This window comes from Caloenas nicobarica, chromosome 14 (assembly GCF_036013445.1).
Source record: "Caloenas nicobarica isolate bCalNic1 chromosome 14, bCalNic1.hap1, whole genome shotgun sequence".
Classification (NCBI taxonomy): domain Eukaryota; kingdom Metazoa; phylum Chordata; class Aves; order Columbiformes; family Columbidae; genus Caloenas; species Caloenas nicobarica.
This window is the reverse complement of record NC_088258.1, coordinates 4,892,860-4,911,029: the sequence shown is the minus strand read 5'-3', so window position 1 is coordinate 4,911,029 and position 18,170 is coordinate 4,892,860. Positions and strand designations below refer to the sequence as shown.

The 18,170-nt window shown below is 57.7% G+C and overlaps 1 protein-coding gene across 1 annotated transcript; it reads left to right on the top strand.

Moving 5' to 3' along the window:
• The first annotated feature begins 505 nt into the window (after positions 1-505).
• Positions 506-12,350, top strand: LFNG (LFNG O-fucosylpeptide 3-beta-N-acetylglucosaminyltransferase). Its single transcript, XM_065644835.1, has 8 exons — positions 506-948; positions 8,159-8,207; positions 9,106-9,205; positions 9,346-9,499; positions 9,607-9,692; positions 9,976-10,141; positions 10,432-10,517; positions 10,606-12,350. The coding sequence occupies exons 1-8, from the start codon at positions 559-561 to the stop codon at positions 10,670-10,672; spliced, it is 1,098 nt and encodes a 365-aa protein (XP_065500907.1). The 5' UTR covers positions 506-558; the 3' UTR covers positions 10,673-12,350.
• The last annotated feature ends 5,820 nt before the right edge of the window (positions 12,351-18,170 follow it).

Below are 18,170 nucleotides of genomic sequence, written 5' to 3'. Positions count from 1 at the left end.
CCTGGAGTTTGGTCAGGCTGGTCGACTTTCTGGTAACCTCTTGGACACGGCTGTGAGAAAACCTCGCTGCAGCGCTCTGGGAAATGGCAGCTCAGGACACGCGGGTTGAGGGAGTGCACCCATTGCTGACGATGAAGCACCGAGCGATGCTCCCGGCACGCTGGGGGCTGCAGGGACCGGGGTACCCCCATCCTGCACCCTGCCCACCATCCCCCGGGCCTCGGTGGGATGGCAGGAGGAGCAGGCAGCCTGCCTTGGGCAGGGCACATGGGCACGGGCAGGGGATGAGCGGGGGCCAGGCGGGACGGGGCCGAGGGGCGGGCGGGACGCGCGTAGGGGGCTGGCAGGGCAGACGCGGGGGGAACGGAGCGGGCAGGCTGCGGGCAGGGCCGGGCGCGCTGCCCACGCCCCGCGTGGGGGCGGCCCCGGGTGCGTCCCTCCCCGGGCGGGGCGGGGGCGGTTTAAAGGCGGCGGCGCGGCGGGGGCCGGCGGTGGCGCGGGCGGAGCGCGGCCGGTGGCGGCGGCGGCGCGGCGAGGAGCGGCGCGGCGGGAGGGAGGATGCTGAAGAGCTGCGGGAGGAAACTGCTCCTGTCCCTCGTGGGCTCCATGTTCACCTGCCTGCTGGTGCTCATGGTGGAGCCGCCGGGGAGGCCGGGGCTGGCCCGGGGGGAGGCCGGCGGGGCACAGCGGGCGCTGCAGAGCCTGGGGGTGGCGGTGGCTCCCCCGGCGGCGCAGGGTCCACCCGGTCTCCGCAGCTTTGCCGATTACTTCGGGCGGCTGAGCCGAGCCCGGCGGGAGCTGCCCGCCGCCCCGCCGAGCCCCCCGCGGCCGCCGGCCGAGGACATCACCCCCCGCGATGTCTTCATCGCCGTCAAGACCACCAAGAAGTTTCACAAGGCGCGGCTGGAGCTGCTGCTCGACACCTGGATCTCCCGCAACCGCGACATGGTAAGAGGGTGGGGAAGGTCCCTGCGCCAGCCGGATGGAGCGGCACGGGCCGGGCTGCCGTCCCGGCCTTTCACCGTGCGGGGTCCGTGGATGCTGTGCCCCGGCAAATGCCGCTTCCTCTCTCTGCTCCCCCTGTATCGCTGGGTAGAAGTGTGATTTGGAGGCTGTCCGGGCTGTTCTGCAGCCAGCAGTGTTTTTGGGAGGGTGAAATGCAGCGTTGCAGGGTGAGTTTGGGATGGATGAGTGATGGACGGAGCCTGACCCGAGTTCCTTGCACCCAGCAGCTCCCCAAAACACACTGCTCTCAGGTCCATCCTGCTGAGTGGCTCCCACTGCAGATCTTGCCCCGAGCTGCTTTCCACTAGGGAAACTGAGGCACAGTGTAGGTATGCAATCCAATCCACTGGTGCCCGATGTGGGGTCAGGTCCCTGTGGGTGCTCTCCTGGGCTGCAAGGCCTGGCTGTGGGTGGCGTTTGTCAGAGCCTCACGAGGTGCCTGCAGTTGGGCTGCCCAAAGGGCAACTGGTTTAGCAGCCCGGGGCTGGTAGAGCACTGGGATGTGCTGAGACTCTTGGTTCTGCTGCCAGGAACTGGGCAGGACTGGAGTGGCCGGGGGCTCTTGCAGGTCTGCTCTGGCTCACCCGCACTGGGACAGTTGTGACTAGTTCAATTCTCGATCTACTGATGTCCTGCCCTGAGCTGTGGCCGTCACTCTGTCCTTCAAATACTGAAGCAAAATTAAAAAGGAAAAAAAAAAACTGTTTCCTTAGGAAATGTGCTTTGCTATCTGCTCTTAAGACACTTTTTCTGACCTTAGACAGTTTCCCAAGTGAGTTATGCCTGGTCCGAACTTTTCCATCCTACTGTCTTCATGTGTTTCCTCCTGGTGTGGAATTGTTTCTTGCTTGCTTGCAAACTGTCTTTTTTTCTTTTTTCTTTCTTCTTTTTTTTTTTTTAATCTGAATTGGCTGGGGAGGGAGGTGGGGGAGATCGACCTTCCTGTGCCTCCTTCACCCAGATCTGTTGGACCCTGCGAGGGGCTCGGCTCTTGCAGCTTACTCCGAGCATTATCTTACTGGATTTTTTCCCATGTGAATCTTGTCCCTTTTTTTTGCTCAGGTCTCCTGGGCTTGGCAGTGGCTCTGCCGTCTCTCCCTGGTACAGTTATTTAATGGAAACCTCTTTTATGCTGTGCTGTCACTGCAAGGGGGTGGTGAGTGGTGGTGGTGGGGAAACGCTCTTTGAGCACCTACAGATGATCCTGGGAATGGCTGCTCTTTTTTTTTCCCTCCCTCTTGTGAGCTCCGTCTTTCTTTTAGGTTTTTTGTTGTTGTGCTTCGTTTGTCCGTTTGGATTCCCAGAGACCCAAGGCTCGGCTCTCACGCTGTCCCCCTGGGCAAGCTAACAAAGCCCCTTTTCTCCCGGCGCAGAGAAAAGGCTTCGCAGCCTCTTGTGTGGCACTTTCCATGGGAACGGGGGAGCCGAAGCCGGCCGTGTCCAGGTCAGGTTGCCTAGAGATGAGGGCCATGAAGCCAGGGGGGCCACAGCCCGGCGAGGTGCCCGCCTGACAAGCCAAACCGCTGAGTGACGGCTCTTGTACAACACTTGAGGACAAGGAGCTGCCGAGAGAGCTGGAGGTGGCGCAAACTCCCGCAGAGCGAAGCGAGGGCTGGAGGGGGACACGTGGAGGCAGAGGGGATGAACCCGAGCTGCTGGTGGCTACTGGCTCTAGTCTTCCCATGCTGACCTGGCTGCTGTCTCTGGGAAGCTTTGGGGCACCCTGGACTCCCCCAAACTTGGCATAAAATTGGCAGGTTTTTTATTTGTTTGGGGTTTTTTTTTGCCTGCAGAGTGCAGGATTGGCACCATGGGTCTTCTCTCCATTGTTTTCCTGTCCTGGAGGGCTGTGTGGTTCCTGCATCCCCTCCTTGCCTGGCCCTGTGGTTTCTGCCCCGGGAGGGTGGTGACAGTGGGGCGCTGCCTCTGCTCAAACGTCTCTCTTGGTCTGAGTCAGGCCTGTCTCTGCTCATCCTGCCTCTCTCTTGCTCTTGTTTCACTAACAGTGCTCTGGCGCTTGTGCCGCCTCGCCAATGCTGGGAAGTTCCTGCCCAAGGCCTGAGAATTCCCCCATGCCCAATGCCACATTTCTCCTTCCTCTGACCCTCCTCTCTTATCAAACCCCATACTTCTTCCTTCTTGGCTGTTCGTGAGCCAGTCAGGAGCAATGCAAGTGCTGGCAAGGGGTTAAATCCAGCAGGTAGCTCTAGACTGGACCCTGGCTGATAGGGGGAACAGCTATTGTGTCCTTCCTTGGCTGCTCATTGTTCTGCCCACAATAGTCCCTGTTTCCTGCCCTCTGTCCCCTCCAAGACCATGCAATGGGTACCCCCTTCTCCTTCCTGCTTCTTTCTGCATGTGGAGGGCAGATCCCTTCTAAAGGTCCTTCTAAAGGTTAACTCTTCCCTTCTAAATCTGCTCCCCCAGTTGCACAACCCAGGCTGGACAGGGCAAGCTGCTGTTGGAGGGGAGCTATGGGTTTTCCTCTCCTTGCTTTGGGGAGAGTTTCCAGCTGTCTCTGTGTCATTAGGATGCTGGAGTGCAGTCTGGGGAAACTTTGCGCTTGAAAGAAAAGAGAGGGGGGGAGGAAAACGGCCATTAGGCAGAAATCCTGGAAAGGAGCGAGTCCAAACCCACTGGTTTCCTGCTGAGTCGGGTGATTTGCAGTGCCCGAGTTGCGTAAGACAAATCCCCTGTCCCTGGGGCACCCTGAGGGCGGCCGGGCGGCTCGGCACACGCCGCAGTGCCTGCGAGGGGTCCGGGCTCGGCTGCCGTCCCACCAGCGTGGGATCCGCTGGCTTCCTCCAGCTCGGCATGATAATTGCAGGCTTTGAAAAATTCCTGCTCTCGGGGCAGAGGGAATGGGTTTGCCTTCCGGAGAGCACGTTCCACTGATGGCAGCGCCCACATTTCTCTAGCACCTTGGCCAGGGTTCCCATCCTCGGGGTGGCCGTGGCAGAGTGTGCCGGCATGTGCGTCCCTCTTGGGCTCCTACCGGAGCAGCCGGGACCATGGGGGCTGCTCATCCCAAACCAGCTCCTGGTACAGCCAGCTCCCTCCAGCTCGGGCTGTGCGCCACGGGCTGCTGGGCACTGCTGAACTCGGCTCATGCGTGAGGGTCTCTCTCTGCTGGCCCCTTGGGCAGCCTGTGTGGTTTTGGGGGGTGGGGGGCCTCTTAATTGCCCGCCCAAAATGATGCCACTGTCCTCATCCATAAAAGCCCTGGAGCCGGCAAGTGGCGCGCGTGGAGCGCCAGGCGGGAGGGTGGGGGACCCTCCCCACACAATGAGCTCATTGTTTGCAAGGAGGTTATTAAAAAATTATAGCATTTAAAATTACAGTGGAGGATTCTTCCTCTTACCAAAAGGAGCAGGGGGAGGAAGGGCCCGCAGCCCTGCAAGCCCCTTCCCTGCCTCTGCGGGTCCCATCCCCTGCACCAGCACAGACCCACCCAGTCCTGGGGAAAGCCACTGCCAGTGGGGACACTGCCGTCACGGGGACACCGCCATCGTGCTGCTCCCAGCGCGTTGAAGCGGAGGGGGGATTTTCCCTCCCAACTCCTGTGGGCTGGAGGTAAAATATCTGCTGTGGGGGACACAAAGCTGGGCAGGGATCTGCTCTGGCAGCACCCTTGCCTCTCCCTGCAGCCTTTTGCTCAGCTGGAGACTGAGCCACCCATTGCCCAGCACCTCTTCACTGCCTCTTGCACCCAAGCAGAGTGGTCGTTTCTTCCTTATCCTTGGGTGGAAGGGGGTGCACACCCCCCAGGTGCCGTGTAGGTGGGCACCGGGCTGCTCCATCCTCTCCCAGAATGGGGAAGTGAGACATGGTGCAGGGGCAGGATTTGTGCACCGCAGGGTCACGGGGGTGCCTGCCCATCTGAGGTTCCCCTTTTCAGTGAGTGTGCTGCTGCGGAAGATAGGGACTGTGACGGGCGCAGGGTCTGCTGAGTGTGTGTCACCCCAGGAAGCCAGCTAGACCATTCGGCCAGGCAGCGCAGAGGGGACAGGATGACCCCAGGGTGGCCTCAGCTGGTGGGATGCCTTTTGCACAGCACCCAGCCGTGGGTGACCCATGAGCTCGGTTGGTGGGGAGAGAAATGAGTCACTGTGAAAGGAGAAATGAAGAGGAGGGAGGAAAAAAAAAAAAGAGTGCCCTCCCCAGGGGTGAGGAGGAGGTTTGGGGGCTGCTGGTGTCTGCCTGGCTCCTTGCAGGCAGCTGGGGGGGCTGACCCCATCCTGGCCATAGGGACCCCGGGTGCCTCTCGGTCCCCGTACGCCGAGGCTGCACATTGTGCGGGGCTGTATGGAGCAGTGGCAGCTATTGTTCGGGAGGGATTTGGCATCCTGTGTTTCTTGAAGCTGCAGTTTTGAGAACAATGAGGTTTCCTGCAGGGGCTGGGGGGGGCAGCGGGCCCTTCCTTTCCTACACCCTGCAGGAAAAGTTATTGCAGGGATGGCCAAGAGGTCCTGGCACCCCTCAGTGCCACGGCTGGCATGGGTGCCAAGTGGGGGAGAGGTGGAGGGGGGTGTAAGGACTTGGGGTGCTTTCTGGGAGGGAGTGTTGGGGAGGCTGCCCTTGCTGCTCTTGGATCTGGAGATGGTGGCTTGCTAGGTGACAGCTCAGTAACCATGTCCCATCCCATTCACCTCACCGTGAACCAGACACTGCTCTGATGCCCAGCGTTGGAGATGCTGAAGGTTGATCCCTGGTTTTTCCCTAGCACAGGATGGTTTTTTGTCCCCTTCCTTTCCTGACCTGTCCCCTCACAGGCTTGGCTGGCACCTCTGTTCCTTTCCCCTGCAGCCCCAGGTGAGGTGACTGAGCAGGAAGGGCACACACCCTATTCCCCCCACTCCATCCCAAAGAAATGTAGACAAATTAATTTAAAAATAGAGGCTTTAATTTCTTTTGTTGTTTTAATTAAATATCATGGTGGGGCTGGGAGGGAGATGAGGAATCCCTGAGGGCCCGATAGCCCCTGCAAGGTGACTTGCAGGGCTCTGTACCCCTGTACTGGTCCCCAAGGTGCCACCTAGTACACCCACACCAGGAGAATTACGGGGATGGACTTGAGGAGAGGCCAGAGGGAAGATGCCTCATTAGGATGAAGCCTTTTGGTGCGGGCAAGTATTAAAACAATTGTCCCTGTGGTCTATTTATAGTGGCTGAGCTGGAGGATTAGTTGTGGGGTTATTTTTGGAGTGGCTGAAGGCGCAGTTGCTGGACGGTGTTTCTGAGCTAATCAAGCAAACATTTTCTGTCTCGCCTGTGCGGAGGCTGCGTGTCCCCCGCCTTCCCCGTCCGCCTGCAGTGGGGCTGGAGCCAGGGGGTTGATGTACCAAGGTACCACTTCTCTCAGGCTGGATGAGGAAGTGCTTGTCGTGGGGTCATCTTGGAGCATCCTTGGATGGTTTCCCCCTGCCCTGGGTCAGCTCGTACCCCCAGTAGCCGCCTGACCTGTCCCTGAGCACCTGAGGGAAATGGGGACCAGCAGCGAGGTGCTGGCTGAAGGTGACCATGCACAGCACTGACCCTGTCGCACCCCAGTAGTGACATGTTCCATGGCTTCAATGAACACGGCACCCTTGGCCCTGCAGCTGATGAGCCGGTGTCCCCAGCCCCAGCTGTCCCCTCCTCATCAGCGGGTCCCCCATCCCACAACCCTTTGCTCACAGCCTTCCTGACCCCTTGGGGGGCTGACCTCTGTCCCTCCCCAAAAGCCAGGCTGTGTATTTATGAGAACTTACCTTCCCACCTCCTCTATCCATTTTTTTTTTTTTATTTCTCCCTTTCAAGCCCTAAAGGTCACTTGTAGCCTTGTCCCCAGGAACGCGCCCTCCTCCCCTCCCCTCCCATTCAGCCTTCCTCCAGCTCTGGGCTCTCCCTGCTCAGGACCTGAGCAAACACGGGCCGGCCGGGTTAACCAGCGCAGCTGTATGCTAATGGCCACTGCTGCCCGCTTAACTCTCCTTCGCTGAGTAAAGTCAACCCCGCTATTGTACCCACCTCCTCAAACAAACCACAAAACCCCAGCGTGTTCCCGGGGCCAGCCGGCTGCGGGGTGGCACTCAATTTCTAGCTCACTTGTAATTCATCATCCCCAAGGCTCAGGCTCCATCGTCGTCGTCCACCCCCCCCCCGCCCCAGCCCTTTTGTCTTTCTTCCTTTGCCCTTTTGTGCACGTCTGGTTTTTAATAGCGCTTGGCAGCTGGTTGTGGTTTCTCTCCTCCGGCTTTGTTTGCTGCCCGCTGATTGATGGCGATGCCTTTCCCAGCCCCTGTTCTCTCCTCCTGCTTCTCGCCCTTCCCCAGATCCCAGGCCAACAAGCAGCTCCCCCCGAGTCCCCCGTCCTGAGTGGCATATGCCAGCAATTAGCTGTGTAAATAGTGGAGTGCAGCTGGGAGTGCAGCTTGTGTCCCCGGGGAAGAGGCAGGGTGCTGCCTGCCACCGCGGGGGCTGTGCTGGGGTGGGCAGTGAGGGACTGTCCCCTCCTCGGGGCTGGCGAGAGGCACCCGCTGGCACCAGCTCAGCCACCCTGGGCAGGAACGGGGAGCGGAAAGGAGCTGTGGGGGTGTTGTGCAAGTGGCTGGGGATGGCCACGTGCTGTTGACACAGGTGGGGACACGGTTGGCAGCCGGCGCTGTGGGCAAACACACCTGCCTGGGCCGGGAGAGCTGCCGGGCGGCTGCTTTGGCATCCCCAGCCGCATATGCCGACCGCGCCGGCTAAAGTCTGAAGACTCTGCTCAGATCGAGCCACACTCTGCACCCGCTCTCCATCACCTGCTCCTCTCCGCACACTCACCTTGTGCTGGGGACAGCCCTTGCATCACCCCAAATCCTCCTGCCACGTGGAAAAGATGAGAGGTTGGGGATGCTCAGCATGTGTGCTGGATGGGGCTGGGGTTTGCACCCCAGCAAGGTGTGGTGGTGCATGCCACATCCTGCCAGGGCAGCTTTGCACTCTTCTCTGGCTGAGGCTGTGTTGCAGGGATGCCCAGCTCTCTGGTGCTGCTTTGAGTTTTAGTGAGGAGGAAGAAGTCAACACCAAGGACCAGGGAGAACCAAGCCCCAGTGCTGCCCAGGGATGATGGATGGCATCCAAAGGTGCATGGCCTTGGTCCTCAAAGGTGCCTTGTCTTCTGTTTCAGACCTTCATCTTCACAGATGGGGAGGATGAGGAGCTGAAGAAACAAGCACGTGAGTGTGTGGCCCTTTTCCCTATGAGTGTGTGACCTGGTTAGGTGCCCTGGGGAACACGGCTGGTGTGGAGCCTGCCCTGGGGAACTCTGAAAAAATGGTCAAAATGCCACCGGTTAGATGCTAATCTTTGGAATCCTCACCATAGGGACCTGGACTGAGAACAAGGCAACTTGTTTCATTGATGATGCATAAAGCACCCTCTGCCTGGGAGCCCCACCTGGGGACAGGTTTCCTTCCCAGCCCATCTCCTGCAAGATGTTGCTGGGGAGCACATTATTAGGGTTGCCTTTGTACCAGTTTGTTCCTGGGGTGAGCTGGGATTGATGGGAATGTGGCTGGGGTTTCATGAGAGCATTTTCCTGGCAGCCGCTCCCTGGGGCCAGGGTCAGCTCAGTCTATTCTCCCCATGCAAATGACTCCTTTTCAGGCCGGGAAGCACTTGCCTTTGAGCTGGGCAAGCAAATAACAGGTGGCCACTGTGAGAAAAAGCAGCAGGAATAGGACAGGATTTTGGGTATCCCGTCTCGGGTGAAGAAGCTGGTGCACGGACACCCCCTTGTCTCCTCCTCCCAGGGTAGCTGGTGCACGACCCCATGACGCACAAGGTAGTGTAGGGTGGCAGCATGAGTAGCCTTGTGATGTGGCTTAACCCTGCTGCATCCACTGCATCCACATCCCTTGCTCGTTCCTTCCCTTATCTCACATGGACTCAAAAGCCATTCCCCCAAAAATTCATTCTTTGCCCAAAATGATGTGGCGTGGAGACCACCGAGTGACAGGGTTTCCATTCCCCCTGGTACCCTTGGAATGCGTGTGGTGAAGCATCACCGTTCAAGCGTGGGGGAAGGTGTGGGATGCCCTGGCACTGGGCTTTGACCCCCATCTCTTCTTGCAGGAAATGTCATCAACACCAACTGCTCGGCCGCCCACAGCCGCCAGGCTCTGTCCTGCAAGATGGCCGTGGAGTACGACAAGTTCATCGAGTCTGGCAGAAAGTAAGCAACACCTGGGGCGGACGAGGGGGCTGCGAGGAGGGGGATGGTGCAGGCAGAGGCTGTTTGCATTTTTGGGGCCAAATCTCAGCATGGGGTGTGGGGAATTGCCCCAGCCTGGCGTGACACTGCTGTCACCGCAGGTGGTTCTGCCACGTGGACGATGACAACTATGTGAATGTGCGGATGCTGGTGAAGCTGCTGTCCAGCTACCCCCACACGCAGGACATCTACATTGGGAAACCCAGCCTGGACCGGCCCATCCAGGCTACAGAGAGGATCAGCGAGAACAAGATGGTGAGGCGGGGGGGAATGAGAGGTTGAGGCTGGCTTAATTTGGGCTGGGGTTTGCTCCCTGGTTGGCAGGAGCGGGTCTCAATGCTGCTGCTTCGTCTCTCTCACAGCACCCTGTGCATTTCTGGTTTGCCACGGGCGGAGCGGGGTTTTGTATCAGCCGGGGGCTGGCGCTGAAGATGAGCCCGTGGGCCAGGTAAGAGCATTGGCATTGCTCTCCAATGGGGACTCATCATGGTCCCAGCAGGGCACGGAGCAGTGATATCTTTGGGGATGGATACTGGACCATATCCCACCACCTTGCTTTCCTTGCTGGGGGTGTCTGCAGGGGGCTTGAGAAGGACAAGCTGAGAAGGACTTTGGTTCCCCCGATTGACTTTCAATTAGGGCTGGTCACCCACTGGCCAAGCCCAGATCTCGCAAGGTGTCCAGGTCCCCTGGGCTTTGCTCCCCTGCAGCTCCTCTCTGTCTCCCCGCAGCGGGGGCCACTTCATGAGCACCGCGGAGAAGATCCGCCTGCCCGACGACTGCACCATCGGCTACATCATCGAGTCTGTGCTGGGGGTGAAGCTCATCCGGAGCAACCTCTTCCACTCGCACCTGGAGAACCTCCACCAGGTGCCCAAGACAGAGATCCACAAACAGGTATCCCTGTCCTGATGCCCTGGGTCGATGGAAGGGTTGGGGTGGATGATACCATCGTCTGGTTTTGTGTTGTCACATAAAAATAGAGCATCATGGCTAAGATATTGATTGACATGCCACCAAAATGTCAGTGGTGGGGGAAAGACCCCTCAGACCATCCCTGTGGGGTGATGCAGAGTGTTAACTGGAGGCTTTGGGAAATGGGGTGAATTTTCCAGCCCACCCCGCAATGCCCCTCCTTGATCCTCGTAGCTGTGTCGGCCACTTGATCCCCCTGTGCTTCCCCCCAGGTGACACTAAGCTACGGCATGTTCGAAAACAAGCGCAACTCCATCCACATGAAGGGAGCCTTCTCCGTCGAGGAGGACCCATCCAGGTGAGATGGGGAGACCCTGTCCCCCTCAAGCCAGGGTGCCTTGAGGCCACCACCACCCCGTGCTCAGCATCGCTCCTCTCCTCCGCAGGTTCCGCTCCGTGCACTGCTTGCTGTACCCCGACACGCCGTGGTGCCCCGCCAATGTGGTTTACTAGGAGGCACGTGTCCCCTCCAACCTCGTCCCAAATTTCCCCGGTATCCGACGGGTGTGCGGGACCTGTGTGCGGGTGTGTGTCGGTCCAGCCTCGCCGCAAGGCGGATGGACAGACGGATGTCGTTGCTGTGGTATTGCACAGTGTGTGTGTACTGAAGGCTGCTGTGCGGCCCCTTGTCCCCTGCCCTGCCAGCCCGGCTGCCCGTGCCCGCTGCCCGCTCCGGCCAGGACGGTGTGGAGGGGACGGGTCCTGAGCACTTAACCTCGGGCACCCCCGTGGCGCTGGCGGGCCCCACGCCATGCGTGGGGACGGACCGCAGGCACTGCGGGGCTCTGCCTCCCCGGGCTTGCTTCTCCGTTTTTTTTGTTGTTGGGTTTTTTTTGTGGTTTTTTTTTTTTTCTTCTTGCCAATGTTAAGTTTTTTTGGTGTGTGCCTCCCTCCCTTGATTCTACCCCCAGCCCTGCTCCCTTAACCCCTCACCCTCCCCATCCTCTTTCCCAGTCCCAAAAATCTCAGCAGCGAAGCTCTGGCTCCCGTTGCGGATGAAAGGTTTTGCTCCCCGGCTCAGTGGGCGGGCAGGGAAGGCTCCTGGCTATGGCAAACACTGCTCCAGGGTGCTGTAGAGCTGCTGGGTGCTTGATGGCTGCACTGGAGGGAGACGCTGGGGTGGGCTGCGAGCCGGTGTTGGTGTTAGCTCCATTTCCCGGAGCTCCCCCCGCCTGGCTGGAGTGTTGCCGGCAGCTTCGATCTACGCATTATTTATAGAGAGTAACATAAAAACTTTCTATAAATACGGGGGGTGGGAGAAGGGCTTTTCCAGAGCTGCTGGTGCAGCGTGGGTGCTGTTTGCACAGAGTCTCCCTTCAGTGCTGCCTCCCTGCTTGCTCGCTGGCTGGGTGCAGCCAGCGGGTGCGGGCAGCCCCACACCTTTGCAATAAAGCAGTTCACAGGGGTTGCATGGGTGTCCCCCACCCTGCTGGGGGGCTGGAGCATCCTCCAGCTCTGGCCTGGCTGTGGGTGCTGCTGGGGTGGCCAGAGCACCCGAGAGGTTCAGCTGGCCGGGCACCACCTGCAGCGCCCAGCCCAGCCATCGCTCTCTCCCTGCCCAGGAGGGATTTAGCTGGGGAGGGAGAGCGACCCTGCACCCCCTGCCAGCCCCCCTGCCTGCCACTGCCAGCCCTGGGGTAAGAGGGCCCAGCCAGAGCTGAACATTTCCAACCTGAAGCTGAGTGAAAATAGCCCATAATGGGTGTGTTGTAAATATGTTATTGAGCCAGTATTTTTTTTACTGTGCCTTTTTTTTAAAAAAAAAAGAAAAAACCCACACATTGAGAAATATGTAGATTTTTAAAATGCTTTTTATACATTTTCTGTGGATCGGAAAAAAACCAAAACAAAACAACAACCCAAACCCCAACCTTCTGATAACCTGTTTAAGAAAGAAAAAAAAAAAATTGTGATGCCTTATAACTATCACTTACCTTAATTTATATGTTCCGGTATCTGGAACATCACTCTGTGCTTTTTGTAACTAGAATGTGTTTAAAGCAATAGATGTGGGATGGGGAACCAGCATGAACAGTGTGTTCTCAGGGACTTGAACCCGATTGCTGCCACGGGGTTCCCGTGGGAGCCGTCAACAATAAAGCAGCTTTTTTTGCTGACCACAGTCACCTGGTCCTGGGCTCCGGTGTCTCTTTATGGATGGGCTGTGCTGAACACCCCTTGTTCCCCCACGGATGTTATCGCCTGTAATGAAGTTCCCAGGGATGCACTGAGGATGGATTGTGCCTGCATCCCTCTTTTTTTCCCACGGGTACCGAGATCCGCCGACCATTTGCATCCCAGGGTGTGAGGGTCCTCCACTCCTTCCCCTCCCCAAAAGGCTCGGGTAGGGCTTGGCACTTCGGGGCTGGAGTTTCCCAGGCTCGGGAGGGTGGGAGCGGGGGCGAGGTGAGAGCTGGGGGGTGAGGTGAGAGCCGGTTGTTAGCAGGGTGCTGTTAACAGCCAGTGGGCAGGCGTGTGCGTGGGAAGGTTGGGGGCTGTGTGAGACCCTTGCCCTCTCTTCACCCCCTCCACCCCCATTTTAGCCAATACCAAACACCCACCTGCCAGAGACAAGCCCCAACTTTCATGGGCTGTGGCAACAGCATAAGATCTGCCCCCCCTGCTTCTTAAAACCAGCCCTGTTTGTGCTGTAGTGGTACCAGCTTTTGCCTGCGCCATTCTCTCCTTCCCCCACCTTCTTCCACACTCAGCATCTTTTGGGTTTTTTTTCTCTTACTTTACAGTTTCACTTGAATCTCTCAGTTTTCAGGGGTTGGCCTTGCTAAAAATACAGCCTAGCAGGAAGTCAGCGTGTGCTAAAGCAACAACCAGCTCTCAACACCCACTCACCCTTCAGACAGCCCCAAAAAATCTAAAGTTCCCCCAAGCGCTGCAGACCTTAGGATGCTGTAGGTGGGGGCAACTCCACATCCTGCCCTGGGGAGCTGAGCATCCCCCTGACCTCTGAACCCCAAAAAACCCCTACAGGTACCCAAAAATCTCCCCGGAGAAAGGACAGGTTAGACAGCAAGCCCTGCAAAGCACCCGGGGGCAGGGGCCAGGGACTCTGCAGCAGGTACAGGATTTGGTGCCCCTCAGCCCCACGCTGTGTGGGGTCAGCGAAGGCGAACTGCGTCAAGCGCAGGAAGCTGTGCCACCGCCGCTCACCCACGGATTTTCCTATTGCTCACGGGGCCGTGGTTTCGGCAGCGGGGGCACTTCCCGGCAGCGGTGCCGTCACCCTTTGGGCAGGGTAGCCCTCCCTCAGTTCCACCCCCGCCAGGCAGGATGGCAAGATGCAACCAGGACAGGGCAGCACCCGTCTCGCCCCAGGCAGGGCTGGGTGCTGGGGACCTGTTTACTGCAAAACAGCCCAAATCTTGTGCCAAGTGTCCACCAAGGCACTGGGCTGGGATGTTGATGCAAGGACCACGAGCCCCTTGGCAAGGGTTAAGCCTGGGGGTTTGCTGGGCATGGTGCAACACCTAGAGGGGGCTTAAAAAAAATATATATATAATAGAAGAGAATAGAAGAAAATAAAATAATAAAAAATAACTACACCAAGCCTTCAGGAGCGGGGGCAGGCAGCACACCAGCCCTCTGGTTTGTCCCACCCCAGGCTCCCAGCCTCTCCCTCCTCCCTCCCTACTTGTGGGCTGAAAAGTAAATAAATACACGCATTAATAAACAAAAGGAAAACAAAAGCAAAGCCTGCTGCTCTCATATACTTGGCGGGTGCGTCAGGCCAGTCTGCTTTCATCTGCGCCTGGTGCTGTTGTGGGACGTCCTGTTTACTCTCACCAACTTGCAGCAGCTGATAAGGCTGCACCTTTTGGAGGTGCTGGTGTGTGGCGGTGGGATGAGGACAAGCCTGGCTTGATGGGGACACCGCCATTACGTAGGGACCGCTGCTGTTGACACCATTGTGCCCAAGCGATGCTCCAGCACCGTGCGCAGCCGAAGGCTTTCCCTGTCCCTGGGTGGCTGCAGCATTCAGGGCAGAGAGTAACACACTGGTTTAGTCATTTTTGCTGCTCCCTCTGTATTTTTTTTTGTTGTTGTTTTAATTTGCATTTACTCACTATCCTGGACTTTGTGTGAATCACGGCGTTCCCAGCCCTGCTGCGGCATGGGGACTTCTCACTGGGGAGCTGTGTGATAGGACGAACACCCGTCCTGGCACCCACGGCAGTGAGAAATATTTGAGACTTGGGGTGGGAGGGGGGGTGTCGGGAGATGATGAAACACGTGTGAATTGAGTCCAAGCACCACTTCCAGCCTCGCTGGCCCAGCAAACTGGAATATTTGTGGGAAATGAACACAAAAGTGGCCAAATCGTGGGGCCTGAGCAATGCACGCAGTGTTCCAGATGCAGCTTTGGGAGTCACCCATCCCAGTGCTGGGAGGGAGGGGGGCTGGGTCCTCATGGGGGCATGAGCTGCACCCCAGCAGCTCCGTGCAGCTGGAGGACACTAAATCCCCCACTAGCATCGTTTGGTTTGGAGCACAGGGTTGCAAAACCCTGCAACAGACAGTGATGGCTGCAGGACAACCAAGACACAGCTCTGGGGTGTGCAGGGCAGGCCCCCCCAGACAGTTCCCAGCCATCACCCACCTCGCCTTTTTTTTTCTTCTTCCTCCCATTTCCCACCCCTGCATGACCTGAAGGTGGTTAAAGTAAATACCTCGCAAGCCGTCCAAAGTTTATTTTTCTCTTTCTGACTCTTAAGATCAGCCTTGAATCGATCAAAACCAATTCCCTCCCCACAGCCTCAGCCACACAGCAGGGCCAGCTCTGCTCCTGTAGCTGTTGGGAAGCCAAGAGCGGAGGAGGAGATGAATTCAGCAGCTTAAAAGCAGCTGGAAACGCTTCCCACGATGCTGCCAGACGAGACCCCATGAAGCTGCAGCACTGTTGTAGAGCTCTGTTCCCATCCCTTCCATCCTCATCCTCAGCAGATGTGTCCCCCTCTGTTCCCCCCCACCCCCAAAAAAAAAAAACCAACAACGGGGTAGCTTCCCTGGGGGGACAGTGCCAGGTTTGTGCCTGTCCCTGCAGAGAGCAGGGGAATGAAAGCAGCAGGGACACCGCACAGCAAAGCAGTGGCACCGTGGCAGTCAGCGCTGGGTGATGCTCCAGCTGTGTCCACCTCAGCCAGGGGAGCATCCCCTTACCTAGGGGGGCACGGGATGGGCTGTTGGGTTAGAAGTGGGGGGGCCATGCTGGCTCCCTGCCCGAGCAGCCCATCCCCTGGCCCCAGAGCAGCCGTGTTTGCAGTGGATCATGAGTGACCGAGTGATTTACGGGGTGCAAGCACCAGGTCCCACGGTGTTTGGCTGGTGGGAAGAGGAAGCGAGAGAAAGGCTGCAGCACCAACATCTGCAAGACCTCTCAGTGAGAAGGGAGCTGTGCTTCCTCCCACTCCCCTCCATGGACCAATGCAGGATTAAAAAAATCCCTGAGCAGGGATTTTTGATGAGGTCATGGTGAGAAATGCAACCTGCTCCAGGCAGAGACCTTCCTGTCTGCAGAATCAAGGCAAATGGTCCTGTGGTCCCACCTGCAGCAACAGGGACATCAGCCACGGTCCTTCTGTTCTTGCCACCATCCGTCCCCTTGCTACCACACAAGGGCACAGCAACGTGACCAGCTGCTCCATCACGGTGGCTGGACCTGTGACCTGTGGTGGCCGCAGCCAGGCCACCTGTGCTGGTGAAGGCTGACGGTAAATGTGCCAGGTGGTCACGTCCCTCTGCACCGTGGTGTTGTGACCCGCGGAGCTGGTCCAGGCTGGGCTGCAAACACAACCCGGGGTGCAGAGGAGCCCTGCTGAGCCCGGGGGCTGCTGCAGCATTGGTCCCCTCGCCCCTCCTGTGGCTGCCTCTGCTTGCAAACTCTTCCAGCTGCCAAGAGCAGGACTTCAGCATCCCCATGTGGTCAGACTGATTGGAGTATCCTCGTTCAGGCTTTTCTTTCAAGCTGAGTGGTCAGCGGGTGCTCAGCGATCAGTCCTGGCCTTCCCCACAACACGAGGAGCGGCCAGGACCTCCTCAAAGCAGATGTGGTCCAGCAAAGTGGGACAGGGAGACGGGATCATTCCTTGGGGACGAGGTGCTTCAGAAGGGGTTAAAGGAGAGGAGATGCCATTCAGCTGCCTTCCTCGGACACATGGGGAGGCAAAGTCCTGACGAGACCCTAGCGAAAAAGCTGTGGCTCCAGCTCTCAAGTGCATCTGATGAAAGAAGCTGGGCACACCCAGGCTTCAGCAGCAGCAGCAGATACTGCATGCACGGTGCCACGTTCAGCAGAAAGCATGTACTATTTCCCACCCCAAGAGGTTACAGGAGCTGGGAACATGAAGTTAGTAACCGTGTCCCAGTGAGCACACCGTGGCCACCAGCTTCTCCCAGAGAAAATGCTCCTGTTAGCAGAGCTCTACACACCACAGGAACGAATATGTTTGAAAGCATCTCCCCAGGGCATCCCTCCCTGCCTTATCTTCGAGTACAGAGATCTAACAGACCACTACTGAAGGCTGATCAGAAGACAAGGTTTACTCAAACACATACTTCACCCTCCCCCATTTTCTCCCAGCTCTGCATCATTTAAGATGCTGGGACAGGGAGCGGGGCAGCCGGGCGAGCGAAGCCTGTGGCTGCTGGGGACAGCTGGCTGGAAAGCACTGGGGAGGGTCACCGGGCAGGTGGCCTTCACATGTTCCCATCCCTGGTGGGACTCCATAAACCTGGTAAAATATTTACATGCTGACACTGATGGGGGCTTTATTTTCCCTCACACCATCAGATTCCCTTGACTGCTCCAAGCCCTTTGCACCAAAAAGCAGGTTTAATCATCTCTCATCAGGAATAAGGAAGGAAAAATGGATTCTTCCTTTATAAAAATTAAAAAAATGGGGAGGCAGATCTGTCAGTCATCAGTGAAGGGAGCAAAACTGGTGTCTGTTGAGATTCACAGCCATGAGGGTGAAAAGCAGCAAAAAGCTCTCTGTGATTCTGCACTGTACCGATGGGCAGGACTTGAGAGCAAGGCTGTGGGTTTCAGCCATACGAACACGCACAGTGCTTAAAAAAATACAGCATTAACTAAGCCAGAGTTAAATCCTGGCTTAGAGCAGTCCAGCCTTCCAAGTAAACAGTACACACGCTCCCACAGGGAGCGGGACAGGACCAGCAGCACCCAGGAGGAGGGTGCCTGGGATCCCAGCTCACGACGCAGGGCTGCAGGATTCTGTCCCCTCCCAGTGGCTTTCAGACTGGCTCTGCCCCTTAGTGGTGACATCCAGGACCGCCACCCTGGTCCTTAGAGCATCACTGCGTAGCTTGGGAGCTTTCTGCTTTAACCCACAGTCAGATCAAGAGTAGTCAGCATAGACAGAGCTACCTGCTGTCACCAAATCCTGCCAAAGGGATTTTCTGTGCCCCTTTCCACCCCACAGGTGTATCCTCTCCCCGCAAAAGACCTGCGCTCCTGCGTGAGGGGCTGCTCTGCTCCCCCCGCTCCTCGTCCTGGGGGCTGAGTTTAGGCAGCAGGAGATGCTGTTCGGCTTTACCGCAGTTTGGTGGTGGGGAGTTCCCCCAAGACCCACAGTCAGTAAGCGATGGGCTGAGACTGGGGTAAGAACAGCACAGGACGGAGCCAGGAGCCCAATCCCTCGATTTGACTGATAGGATCAGGCAGAAAACAGATCAAGAGAATTACGAGAAGGCAAAGGTTTCAATTCACTACTTGATAGGGATGCAGGAGAATGGGCCTGCGATCAGAGAACAGTACAAATGAAGAACTAAAAAGAAACCCAAACAGCCTGGGGCAGGGCAGAGAAAGACGAGCCCACGCTGAGCTGCTCCAGCTCCTCATGCGATGCTACCCAAGGCACGTACATACGTGTATCTCCTGCAGACGGATGCCATCGCAGCGGCTGAGCTGTTGGTG